This window comes from Leucoraja erinacea, chromosome 14 (assembly GCF_028641065.1).
Source record: "Leucoraja erinacea ecotype New England chromosome 14, Leri_hhj_1, whole genome shotgun sequence".
Lineage (NCBI taxonomy): Eukaryota > Metazoa > Chordata > Chondrichthyes > Rajiformes > Rajidae > Leucoraja > Leucoraja erinaceus.
In genome coordinates this window covers 2,810,547-2,824,212 of record NC_073390.1, presented here as the reverse complement: position 1 = coordinate 2,824,212, position 13,666 = coordinate 2,810,547, and the positions used below count along the sequence as shown (strand labels likewise).

The window sequence follows — 13,666 nt, the reverse complement described above, 5'->3', positions numbered from 1 at the left end:
TATGTTGGGTCTTATTATAACAGTGCAGAGGCCACACACAGGTCTGACTGAGAGTGGGATGGAGAATTAAATGGGAAGGTAGCAGGAAGGTTGGGATCATCCCAGCAGACTGAACATGCATGCTCCACAGAGAGTCATCCCATCTACATTTGATTTCACCATTGTGGAGGAGACCACATTGAACACCAAATACATTGAGCAAAGAGGTCCTTCTGCAGTTGTACAGAGCCCTAGTGAGACCACACCTGGAGTATTGTGTGCAGTTTTGGTCCCCTAATTTGAGGAAGGACATTCTTGCTATTGAGGAAGTGCAGCGTAGGTTTACAAGGTTAATCCCGGGATGGTGGGACTGTCATATGCTGAGAGAATGGAGTAGCTGGGCTTGTACACTCTGGTGTTTAGAAGGATGAGAGGGTTTCTCATTGAAACGTATAAGATTGTTAAGGGTTTGGACATGCTCGAGGTAGGAAACATGTTCCCGATGTTGGGGGAGTCCAGAACCAGGGGCCACAGTTTAAGAATAAGGAGTAAGCCATTTAGAGCGGAGACGAGGAAACATTTTTTCTCACAGAGAGTGGTGAGTCTGTGGAATTCTCTGCCGGAGAGGGCAGTGGAGGCAGGTTCTCTGGATGCTTTCAGGGGAGCTAGATAGGGCTCTTAAAAATAGCGGAGTCAGGTGATATGGGGAGAAGGCAGGAACGGGGTACTGATTGGGGATGATCAGCCATGATCACATTGAATGGCGGTGCTGGCTCAAAGTGCCGAATGGCCTACTCCTGCACCTATTGTCTATTGTGCCAGAATGGAAGAACAGCTGAATGCTGTTAAATTCACTAGCTGAAGGTAATGCTCTTCCCTGTGTGTATCAGAACTGACCAAATCATCCATGTATCATATTTCCTCTCCATTAGCACAGACTGATTTGCCCGTCATGTGCCTTCAGTATCATGTTCCCTCTTTCAATCTAACTACCCCCCTTTAAGCTATTGACCAAATGGCCTTGCTTACAGCTTGTCCCCAGGTAACATGGCCCTCGCCCAATAGCCGATACTTATTTTGTCCTATCCGAGCCCCATTGCTCTGCAAATGAGTTTGTTGAGTAAAATAACTAGATACACTATTACATTAACTTTTCCTTTCACTTTTCACTCGCCTTCCACCCCATCAGCTGTCGCATACTGATCATCCTCCGACATTTTTGCCAACTCCAACGGGATCCCACCACTTGCCACATTCTCCTATCTCCACCCCTTTCCACCTTCCGCAGTGACCGCTCCCTCCGTAACTCCCTGGTCAACTCGTCCCTTCCCACCCACACCACTGCCTCCCCAGGAACTTTCTCCTGCAACCACAGGAGATGCACCACCTGTCCCTATACCTCAACTCAACTATGTCCAGGGACCCCGACAGTCCTTTTCACTTGCACCTCCTCCAACCTCATCTACTATATCCGCTGTTCCAGGTGTGGCCACTTAGATATTGGCGAGACCAAGCGCAGGCTCGACGATCGTTTCGCTGAACTCCTCCGCTCAGTCCGCCTAAACCTTCTGGTTGCTAAACACTTTAACTCCCCCTCCCATTCTCACATTGACCTTTCTGTCCTGGGCCTCCTCCACTGTCAGAGTGAGGTCCAGGGCAAATTGAAGCAACTGCACTTCATATTTCACTTGGGCAGCTTACACCTCAATGGTATGAATATTGACTTCCCTAACTTCAAGTAACCCTGGCTTTCCCTCTCTCTCCATCCATCCCACTCCCTAGTTCTTCGACCAGTCTGACTGTCCCCTATTACATTTTATTTGTTTGCTTTGTTGTTACCTTCTCCTAGCTAACAATGAACTATTCTACATTTTCCTTGATCTCCATACCCTTTGACGTCTTGTTTTCACACCTTCTCCTTCCTTATCTCCGTGTGTTCCACTCCCCTGACTCTCAGTCTGCAGAAGGGTCTCGACCAGAAACGTCACCCATTCCTTCTCTCCAGAGGTGCTGCCTATCCCGCTGAGTTACTCCAACATTTTGTGTCTATCTTCGATTTAAACCAGCATCTGCAGTTCCTCCCTACACAACTTACTAACCTGTACTACAGCATTGTGTGGCTATCTTCAGTATTGATAACGTGTTGGATCACATCCTTGTATCGAATACAACTGTTACGATGCTTGAAGATGTGAAATCAACCACTGATTCATTTACATTTCATCACACGGGGGAATCAGACGTCATAATTCATGATATCCAAGAAATAGGCCTCTTGGATAGACACAAAAAGCTGGAGTGACCAAGTGGGATAGGCAGCATTTCTGGATAGAAAGGTTGGGTGATGTTTCGGGTCAAGACCCTTCCTCAAATGTAACCTGCTTTTTGACCCGAAATGTCACCCATTCCTTCTCTCCAGAGATGCTTTTGCTGTCTATCTTCGGTTCAAACCAGCATCTGCAGTTCCTTCCTACAAATAAGCCTCTTGGTCATCCTATTTTGAAGTCTGCACAATTACATCACGGTCGTTACGCAATGTCCTGAGCCATGAGAAAAAGTTCATTAGCTACTTACTGAGGATTGGTGGTTTGACTGGTTTTGGAGAGGAGCGTTTTGGAGATGATTCAGGTCGCGGGGCAACAGGCTGAACTGGGCGTGTCTGTTTCGCTGCTAATTTCTTTAAACTAGCTTGACGTTTTTCAATCATTTCGTAAACATTTTCAAGCTTTTGAAGAATTGTTTGAATTTTGGCCTGGAACAGAAATGAAGTATTAGACATGTTGCCTTTGCTTTCTTTTTAGAGTTTTCTGCCCGACCCATACTAAGCTTTTCCTGTACTCTGTATTTTCAATTTGTAACCATTCCAATTCTCTCTTCCACAAGTCCTCAGAAGTCTAATTTACACTAGCAGTTTCCCAGCATTTCAGTCAGTTGACTCTCAATTCCCTCCACAGGCTCTCAAATTCCAAACCTCAGCCACAAAATTAAATCCTTCTCCCATTCAGATTCAGATTCAGATTCATTCAGATTCAGATTCAGATTCAATTTAATTGTCATTGTCAGTGTACAGTACAGAGACAACGAAATGCTCCCATGTTTCCTTCACTACGGTTAACAAATATTTATTTAGTTCTGCTTTCTTTCCACACTTCTACAATAGACAATAGATGCAGGAGTAGGCCATTCAGCCCTTCGAGCCAGCACCGCCATTCAATGTGATCATGGCTGATCATCCCCAATCAGTACCCCGTTCCTGCCTTTTCCCCATATCCCCTGACTACTATTTTTAAGAGCCCTATCTAGCTCTCTCTTGAAAGCATCCAGAGAACCTGCCTTCACCGCCCTCTGAGGCAGAGAATTCACCACTCTCTGTGAGAAAAAGTGTTTTCTCGTCTCCATTCTAAATGGCTTACTCCTTATTCTTAAACTGCGGCCCCTGGTTCTGGACTCCCCCAACATCGGGAACATGTTTCCTGCCTCTAGCGTGTCCTCACCCTTAACAATCTTGTGTTTCAATGATATCTCCTCTCATTCTTCTAAACTCCAGAATGTACAAGCCCAGCCACTCCATTCTCTCAGCATATGACAGTCCCGCCATCCCAGGAATTAACTTTGTAAACCTACACTGCACTTCCTCAATAGCAAGAATGTCCTTCCTCAAATTAGGGGACCAAAACTGCACACAATACTCCAGTTGTGGTCTCACTAGGGCTCTGTACAACTGCAGAAGGTCCTCTTTGCTCTTGTATACGATTCCTCTTGTTATGACTATAGTTATAACCTCTTGCTATAACATAGTTCCAACTATGCCTGATGGTTACCACTCCTCCTTGCCACAGCCCCATTGGTTATTTCCCTTTGTCTTTCACATCTTCATCCCCAGTAAACACATCGACACACATGTTAATTACTTAGTTTTAGTTTTAGAGATACAGCGCGGAAACAGGCCCTTCGGCCTACCGAGTCCACACCGACAAGCAATCCCTGCACATTAACACCATCCTACATGCACTAGGGACAACTTGCAGTTTTACCAAGCCAATTGGCCTACAAACCTGTACATCTTTGGAGTGTGGGAGGAAACCAGAGCTCCCAGATTAAACCCATGCAGGTCACAGAGGGGATTCTCTTGGGGTAAAGTCAACATTTAATGTAAATTGCCCCTTGTCTAGATTAATAGCCAAAAAATGTCAAAAGGGAATAAATAAATGGGTGCAGGTGAGAAAGAATAAATAGCAAGGGTATAGGCATATAGGAGAGAACTGTCTTGGAGGTTGGGCAAACTGGGATTGTTTTCTCTGGAGCATTGGGAAGATGAAATCGAAGTTGTAAAAATTGAGAAGTGCAGATATGGTAGACAATCAGAACCTTTTTTCCCCTAGGGTGGAAATAACAAAAACTAGAAGGCATAGCTTTAAAATAAGATGGGGAAAGTTTAAAGGTAATATATGGGGCATGTCTTTTTACACATAGAATAGTGGGTCCCTGGGATGTGCTGGAAGCTACTGGTGTATAAGAGACTTAAGTATAAGGTAGATGCAGGTAATGGAGGTATATGGATCACATGGTGGCAGAAGGGATTATCTTCAGTTGGCATCGTTTGACAATTACGTCATGGGCCGAAGGCCAGTTCCGATGTGGTACTGGTCTATTTAGTAGAATTACTGCCCTGGTTAGCACTCGTGAACTCAATGGGCTGAATGGCTTCCTGTGTCATTCATAAGCTTAACAACATCTGGTTGGGCTCTACCAAGTTTAACTGGGCTCCTTTCTTCTCTACCCGTAATATCTATAACTCTGTAACCACTATGGGATATTTGTACCAGTATCAATTCAAGTTGTTAGTTTCCACGTTTGTCCAAAATTGTGGGTCTTTAACAATTTCCACTATCACAGCAGTTTTTCTATTCTTGATATTAATATTGGTGCAAAATTCAACCCTGAGCTGCATAAATGTGGTTACACTTGCTCAACACACATCTACCAGAGGCAGTACTGGCTTATTTCATATGGTCGACTTGCAATTTCACTGCATATTCATTCATTCATAGATTAATTTAACATTGGAAATTTCTTCATTTAGTCAGTTATGTTGTTAAAATGAGTACAGAAATTTGCACAGGCTCCTAAAGACAAAATTACAGTGGGTGGGGTTCACCGTTTCGATGAGCTGCATGTATCTGATATTCAGTTTTAGTTTTGAGATACAGCATGGAAACGGGCCCTTCGACCCACCCAGTCCGTGCAGAACAGCAATCCCCGTACACTAGCACTATCCTACACACAAGGGACAATTTCAATTTTGTATCAAAGCCAATTAACCTCCAAACCTGTATATCTTTGGGTTTAAGAAGGAACTGCAGATGCTGGAAAATCGAAGGTAGACAAAAGTGCTGGAGAAACTCAGTGGGTGCAACAGCATTTATGGAGCGAAGGAAATAGGCAACGTTGCCTATTTCCTTCGCTCCATAGATGCTGCTGCACCCGCTGAGTTTCTCCAGCACTTTTGCCTGCCTGTACGTCTTTGGAGTGTGGGAGGAAACCGGGGCAGCCAGAGAAAACCCACACGATCACGGGGAGAACGTACAAAGTCCATACAGATAGCACCAATAGTCAGGATCGAACCCCGGTTTCTGGTTCTGGAATGCAGCAACTCTACCTCGGAATGTTTTCCTAAACAGTGACTAGGAGTTATGGTGGAGCTAAGGATTTTTTTCCCCCAAATGCCCGTACACTAAAAGCTTGTATACATGTATAAAAAAAAAGCCAATGTGATTGTGTTTATTTATGATTTAAAATTCAGATTGTGAATGCAAGGAAGTGATGTTTCATTTTGTACAGCGGTTTGCCACTGTTCAACTATCCATACTTATGAGAACAGTCAAGAAAGAAATTAAGTAGCATAAAGTTTATAATCAAATGCACAAAATATCCTATTGGTTTGTACTCTGTTAAACATTATGCATTCAAAACTAAGGTGGCTTTACCCCAGATTAATTTACAGTAATGATTAGAAGGGAATATTCCCTTTTTGGACAAAATCGTTTGTTATCATTAATAGATGACTGGAGAAAATTATATATCGTATTTTGCATTGTTGAACTCAAGTTTACCCTAATCTCTGAGGTAAGGAACAGTTCAAATTGTTTATGCAACTCCTCAGCGTTGGTAAGCTTGTGGTGTGCGGCAGTTTCGAGATAGCCCTCGATATCTTGGAGAGCAGCTTCTGCTCCTTCCTGAGACTGGCATTTATCCACTGCCTGAGATGCCAGGAGATAGATTCCCACTTCGCACCACTCCTTGGCCTTGAAAGAAAAGAAAATTAAATTATTAACAAAGGAATATCACTAAACAGTCATCTGTTTAATTGTTGAAGATTAGAATCAGTAAATTACGCTATCCAGTTGCCTGTGGACTTCAAGTGATCTTCCAAGCACGTCATTCTTTTTCTTCATTTCATTGATAAAATCATCACATATTCGCCTGAGTTCATTGCACTTTGGTCGGATGGAATCGATGGCATAGTGGTTGCTTTGGATAAGCTGGTCCCCAAGTAGAGCTAAAGATTGTGCCTTTCCTAAGGATTCCTGCAAAGGTGTGCAACAATATAAAGTAACAGTCACAAGATGCAAGATAGAAACATAGAAAATAGGTGCAGTAGTAGGCCATTCGGCCCTTCGAGCCTGCACCGCCATTCAATATGATCATGGCTGATCATCCAACTCAGTATCCCGTACCTGCCTTCTCTCCATACCCCCTGATCCCTTTAGCCACAAGGGCCACATCTAACTCCCTCTTAAATATAGCCAATGAACTGGCCTCAACTATCTTCTGCGGCAGAGAATTCCAGAGATTCACCACTCTCTGTGTGAAAAAAGTTTTCCTCATCTCGGTCCTAAAAGATTTCCCCCTTATCCTTAAACTATGACCCCTTGTTCTGGACTTCCCCAACATCGGGAACAATCTTCCTGCATCAAGCCTGTCCAACCCCTTAAGAATTTTGTAAGTTTCTATAAGATCCCCCCTCAGTCTTCTAAATTCTAGTGAGTACAAACCGAGTCTATCCAGTCTTTCTTCATATGACCCATAGACAATCGACAATAGGTGCAGGAGGAGGCCATTCGGCCCTTGAATGCAGACTTAAATTGTTTCAACTGATATGCAGTTTCGATTTAAAAGCCATGTGTTAGAAATTAAAATCTGTTGCTTGTACGCTTTATGTTTTATGATACTAATTTCACCATTAAAATGAAGGATTTCTAGAATTATTATGCTGGTGTTGTTTATATGTGGGATTCTAGACTACTAACTGAGGAAATAATTGGAATATGAAATTACATTTCAACCTGGGAAGGATGGACATGTGAATGGTTAATTAGTGACGCAATGCCTATTCTGCAGTGTAAAATACAATGTTGTTGCGATTTGCTATGGGATTAGAACATTTCATCGGAATGTAAACTTTGAAGGTTGTATTAATATTGTTTACCTGTGCTTTCTCTTCTTGGAGTTTAAGTTCCTTTAGGAGGTGTTCCACACATGGTGCACTGTCTCCAATATCAGTGAACGAAGCCTGTGTTTCCATTAGACAATCCAGAATGATCTTCACCTGCAAGCAGACAAAACCTTTATCCAAATTCCTACCCTTTGCTGCAATTTTGTCAGAATATTTCAAAATCGTATTTGATTTTTCAGTGGCCATGAGTTGAGATCTCCAACCTTTGAGTTGGACAAAATATGTTTAGTATTTCAACAATATTATATGATCAGGTACGATTGAATCTCATTTTAATATTGATACTATACTTGCCAATAAAACTGGTTTCAATGATAGAAATGGGCAGGAGAAAAGGTTGCATTATGAAAGTTCAGCATTTTACCCAAGTATGGATTTTCCAATGTGTTGTAATAAAAATACAAAATGTATTTATTTTTAATAAATCTGTTTTTCTAATACTCCATTGATACTCTACACAACATGTCTAATAACATCTCCAGGGAAAATTGTTATCTGAACAAGCAGCCCATTCCTGCCGAGAATTTACAGGATTTATATTTGGGATTTCCAGAATTTATGGAAATAACAAAAACACTAGCATGTGATAAATATTTGGGTGCTGCTAATTGTGGACTGATTGTTAGCCTCGCCACTGAAAAACACCTTTGTTTTTGAAATAATGAAACTGACTGAGGTCCAAGTTCATAACTCCCAGAAAATGGCAACACAAGTAGATAGAGTGGTGAAGAAGGCATTGCCTTCATTGGTTGGGGCATTGAGTGTGATAGCCAGGAATCATGGTGCAGCATTATAGCACTTTGGTTAGTTTTGACAAAAACTTCAATATAGAGGAAGGGGTTGCATGCATTGGCTATTAATTGTTATTGGCTATTAATTGCTGAGTCAACATGCAAGTAATTAGTTTTGATCCAGCCAATTAAATATCCTTATCAAAGGAAATATTGGTGTTGTGATATCTATTCTCTTTGCTCGGTAAAATTCTAATTACTGCCTAAGGTCTTTGCAATCTGATGCTTGTTGATTCGTGTTTTATTTGCACTCTGCTTAGCAGCCTTAACATTGCTTCCTTGTTTTATCCTACAACTCAAACAGTCTATTTGTTGTCCTGGAAGCGCTTACTGAAATGTGATGGCTTACAATGAACTGCTCCGTCAGGTTTAACAATTGAATGTCGTCTGTTATTGACATTTAATTTTTACAGGAAATTGTGAACAAAAAAAAATCATAATGTGTACGGCTAAACGCAAATAATATGTAGGATAATAAGTTTGAACTTGACAGCAATTGTACTGGTCTAGGGGTTTCATCGCACATTCGCAGATGGAATGTAGTTAACTATTGACCTGAAAAATAATAGCCTTTAGAAAAAGATTATTAATTTTTCAACTTGTACTTTAGCTTCGATACTTTCACTCGAGTTCATCATAGAAAATATTTTGGAGTCAGTGAGAAACTTGCCACAGGATTCGTAGCCTCCAACTAACTATTGAAGCCTCGTACGTATGTGGCTAATCAATCTATGTTTCTGATCAATCGTAACCCCAGGCCGTTGACGAAGGAGCAGGTGGTGATGCCACTGAACATCAAATGGAGATGGTTAGATCCTTTCTTGCCAGGAGGCAGTAGGAGGTCAGGCCGCATTTAGCGTATTGTGAGCAATTTTGGGCCCCATATCTGAGGAAGGATGTGCTGGCTTTGGAGAGGAGGTTTACGAGAGTGATCCCAGGAATGAGTGGGTTAACATATGGTGAGTGTTTGACGGCACAGGGCCTGTACTCGCTGGAGTTTTGGAAGGATGATGGGAAACCTCGTTGAAGCTTACCGAATAGAGAAAGGCTTGGATAAAGTGGATGTGAAGAGGATGTTTCCACTAGTGGGAGAGTCTAGAGGTCATAGCCACAGAATTAAAGGACGTTTTTTTAGGAAGGAGATGAAGAGGAAGTTCTTTAGCCTGAGGGTGGAATTCATTGCCACAGAAGACTGTGGAGGCAGTCAGTGGATATTTTTAAGGCAGAGATAGACAGATTCTTGATTAGTATGGGTGTCAGGGGTTATGGGGAGAAGGGAGGAGAATGGGGTTAGGAGGGGGAGAGAGAGAGAGGTCAGCCATGATTGAATAGTGTAGATGGGCCAAATGGCCTAATTCTGCTCCTTTCATGTATGAAGTATTTACGTGTCAATTCTGAGTCGATGCTTTGACGCATGTTGGTTATGTTTGGCTTCATTACTAGTGAGTTGCAAGTGCAATCGAACACTGAAATCATCAGCAAACATTCACCTAGTGTTAAAGGGAAGTTCAATAGTGGTGCAGCAATCTGGGCCAAGGGATTTCCTAGAATGCAGGGGGGTGTCCTTTAACCATTTGAACCATCTTCCTTTGAGCCACACAATACCGCAGCCAGTTGAGACTCTTCCCCTTGAGTATCGTCAACTTTGACCAGGATGTTTTGATAGTAAGGGAAGACATATTCATCACCTACTTTGAAATCTGGTATTTGGTTAACATTTAAATGTTAATTGAGGGATAAGTATTGGATTCAAGAAAGGACAATTTACCTTTGTTTAAAAAAAACGATGATATATTTTATGACCACATGAGATAGTAGAAATTACTTTCATTTAATTTCTCATCCAACAGTTGGTTGGATACCAGCAGTACCTTCCATGGTGGGCCTGCCAGTCTACACCTCAAGACCCGGATCATAAGGACTGAAAGTGACAACCTTATGACTTGTAAGTGGTTCATTCCTGCCACTTCACTTGAGATTTGGTTTAGTTTAGAGATGCAGTGCAGAAACAGGCCCTTCGGCCCACCCAGTCCTCCCTGACCACTGATCCCGCACATTAACACTGGCCTACTCACACTAGAGACAACTTTACACTGATACCAATCCAATGAACCTACAAACCTGTATGTCTTTGGAGTGTGGGAGGAAACCAAAGATTTCAGAGACAATAGGTGCAGGAGTAGGCCATTTGGCCCTTCGAGCCAGCACCGTCATTCACTGTGATCATGGCTGATCATCCACAATCAGTACCCCGTTCCTGCCTTCTCCCAAGATCATTTCAGCATCTGCAGTTCCTTCTGCAGATGACCCATGCAGGCCACGGGGAGAAGGTACAAACTCCGTACAGACTGCACCCGTGGTCGGGGTCGGGGTTGGACCCAGGTGGGCACTGTGAGGCAGTAGTTCTACCACTACGCCACCATGCTGCCTGAGATAATGGGACTCATTTGATATTTGAAATCGGCATGAAGCACAAAATAATAAATTTGCATGCTGAAAGGCACCTCACGGAAGTCTTGTTCAAAATCCCGAAGCTGTAGGCATTGTTCAAGTTTGAGATGGTGTTTGGACCAAAACTGGTCAAAGGCATTTTCAGTTTCATCCAGCTGTATGAGTAACCTATCACACAGAATTTTGCATTACAAAAACATTACAACTTGAACAGCAAGAGGTACTGAAGATAAAATATACATAGTGAATTATTACATACTTTCAAACTATAAGTTAAAACGAAGTTTCCAATATAAAATAATTACAGCTGTTAAAAAAAAAGAAAAAAGTAAGTAAATGGTAGCAAAACACCATATTTCTGTCATCCAGCCAAACTGCCCTGGGTTTTAAGGAACTGCAGATGCTGGTTTACAGCATCCGCAGCCAGGATAACAGCCTCCTCTTGAACATCAAAAAAACGAAGGAGCTGATCATGGACTTTAGGAGGGCACATCATCCGAGGACGTACACTCCATTGAGTATAAATGGGGATCCTGCGGATAGGGTGAACTGTTTTAAATATCTGGGAGTCCACATCTCTGAGGATATGACATGGGCATCACACGCCTCAGCACTCGTGAGTAAGTCAAGGCAGCGCCTTTACCACCTCAGGCAATTGAGGAAATTCAGAGTGTCTCCGAGGATCCTCCAGTGCTTCTACGCAGCGGCGGTGGAAAGCATCTTGTCCGGGAACATTACCATCTGGTTTGGGAATTGCTCTGCCAAGGACAAGAAGGCTCTGCAGAGAGTAGTGCGTTCAGCCGAACGCACTATGGGAACTTCACTCACCCCCCTGCAGGAACTATACAACAGGAGGTGCAACTCCAGAGCAATCAATATCATGAGAGACCCCTTCCACCCCTGCAACGGACTGTTCCAGCTGCTACGGTCAGGCAAACGCCTCCGTTGCCATGCGGTGAGAACGGAGAGGTTGAGAAGGAGTTTCTTCCAAGAGGCAATTCGGACTGTAAACGCCTATCTCACCAGGGACTAACTCTACTGAATGTTTTTCCTTCTATTATTTATCATGTAAAAGAATATGTGTGTTATGATTGTGTTTATAATTTGTTTGGTTGTTTTGTTGTTTGTCTTTTGCACAAAAATCCGCGAGCATTACCACTTTCATTTCACTGCACATCTCGTATGTGTACGTGACAAATAAACTTGACTTGACTAGACTTGACACCGAAGAAAGACAAACAAAATGCTGGAGTAACTCAGCGGGACAGGCAGCATCTCTGGAGAGAAGGAATGGGTGACATTTCGGGTCGAGACCCTTCATCAGACATGGTCAGGGGAGAGGGAGTCTAGAGCTATGGCAGGGTAATGCCCCTGTCCCACTTAGGAAACCTGAACGGAAACCTCTGGAGACTTTGCGCCCCACCCAAGTTTCCGTGCGGTTCCCGGAGGTTGCAGGTGGTTGCCGGAGGTAGCAGGTAGTGGAAGCAGGTAGAGAGACTGATAAAAAACCTCTGGGAACCGCACGGAAACCTTGGGTGGGGCGCAAAGTCTCCAGAGGTTTCCGTTCAGGTTTCCCAAGTGGGACAGGGGCATAAAGTGTGAAAGCATAGTTTAATTGATCCAAGCACATGAGTGCTGAGGTTGGGTTGTGGTGGGGTGGAAATTCATCAAAATATTTGCAGGTGATCACAGCCCATGATCTGCTGGAAAGCACACATGAACACCTGTTTGATAATGAGCAGGATCATTTTTGGCTTTGATCCTTATGTTGTTTGAGATGCCCATTACCACACACCAATATAGCATCACATATCATGAACATTCCATATAACCATATAACCATATAACAATTACAGCACGGAAACAGGCCATCTCGACCCTTCTAGTCCGCGCCGAACACATAATCTCCCCTAGTCCCATATACCTGCGCTCAGACCATAACCCTTCATTCCCTTCCCATCCATATAACTATCCAATTTATTTTTAAATGATAAAAACGAACCTGCCTCCACCACCTTCACTGGAAGCTCATTCCACACAGCCACCACTCTCTGCGTAAAGAAGTCCCCCCTCATGTTACCCCTAAACTTCAGTCCCTTAATTCTCATGTCATGTCCCCTTGTTTGAATCTTCCCTACTCTCAGTGGGAAAAGCTTTTCCACGTCAACTCTGTCTATCCCTCTCATCATTTTAAAAACCTCTTTCAAGTCACCCCCCCTTAACCTTCTGCGCTCCAAAGAATAAAGCCCTAACTTGTTCAACCTTTCTCTGTAACTTAGTTGCTGAAACCCAGGCAACATTCTAGTAAATCTCCTCTGTACTCTCTCTATTTTGTTGACATCCTTCCTATAATTAGGCGACCAAAATTGTACACCATACTCCAGAATTGGCCTCACCAATGCCTTGTACAATTTTAACATTACATCCCAACTTCTATTCCACCTCGACTTGCTGGCTAATATTAATTACCAGTTGTGAATTGATTTTTTAAAATAAAATTGTGCCAACTAAACCAAATTCCACCAATAGTTAATGTTTTTAAATGAGGAGAGAAAGATATTTTCATTTAAAAGAATGGAGTATGTTCTGCTGAGCCTGAGTGGTGTCGAGAAAATCTGACCTGCTTAATATTCTCAATGAGAGGCATGCAGACAGCATCATTTAATTTTCATCCTGTCAATACTCCCTGCATTGAATCTCTCTAGTATTGAGATTCCATTATTGTTTATTTTGTACATTATTTTCCTTTCCTAGACCTGGGATTTTGTAAGGCCTCTCCTCTCAGATTTCACCATGCTGCACTGAGTAATCTTTAAGGCACAATTAGCAAAAACTCCACATTTGCAAATTGATTTGAAATTTTATTTTTTTCAACCATGCATTTTGTAAAGTACCATGATTACATTTGTCTACCATACAAATGATGCAT

The 13,666-nt window shown here is 42.6% G+C and overlaps 1 protein-coding gene across 3 annotated transcripts in view; it reads right to left on the bottom strand.

The window, feature by feature from the left end:
- mcf2l2 (MCF.2 cell line derived transforming sequence-like 2) overlaps positions 1-13,666 on the bottom strand; it is a 369,326-nt gene that overhangs the window by 161,049 nt on the left and 194,611 nt on the right. For all 3 annotated transcript variants that reach the window (XM_055645379.1, XM_055645377.1, XM_055645378.1), the window contains exons 9-13: positions 10,791-10,905; positions 7,469-7,588; positions 6,375-6,566; positions 6,093-6,284; positions 2,554-2,731 (exon numbers count right to left, since the gene is read on the bottom strand). In XM_055645379.1, the coding sequence (XP_055501354.1) occupies positions 2,554-2,731; positions 6,093-6,284; positions 6,375-6,566; positions 7,469-7,588; positions 10,791-10,905 (797 nt within the window). The remainder of the gene's footprint in view (positions 1-2,553; positions 2,732-6,092; positions 6,285-6,374; positions 6,567-7,468; positions 7,589-10,790; positions 10,906-13,666) is intronic.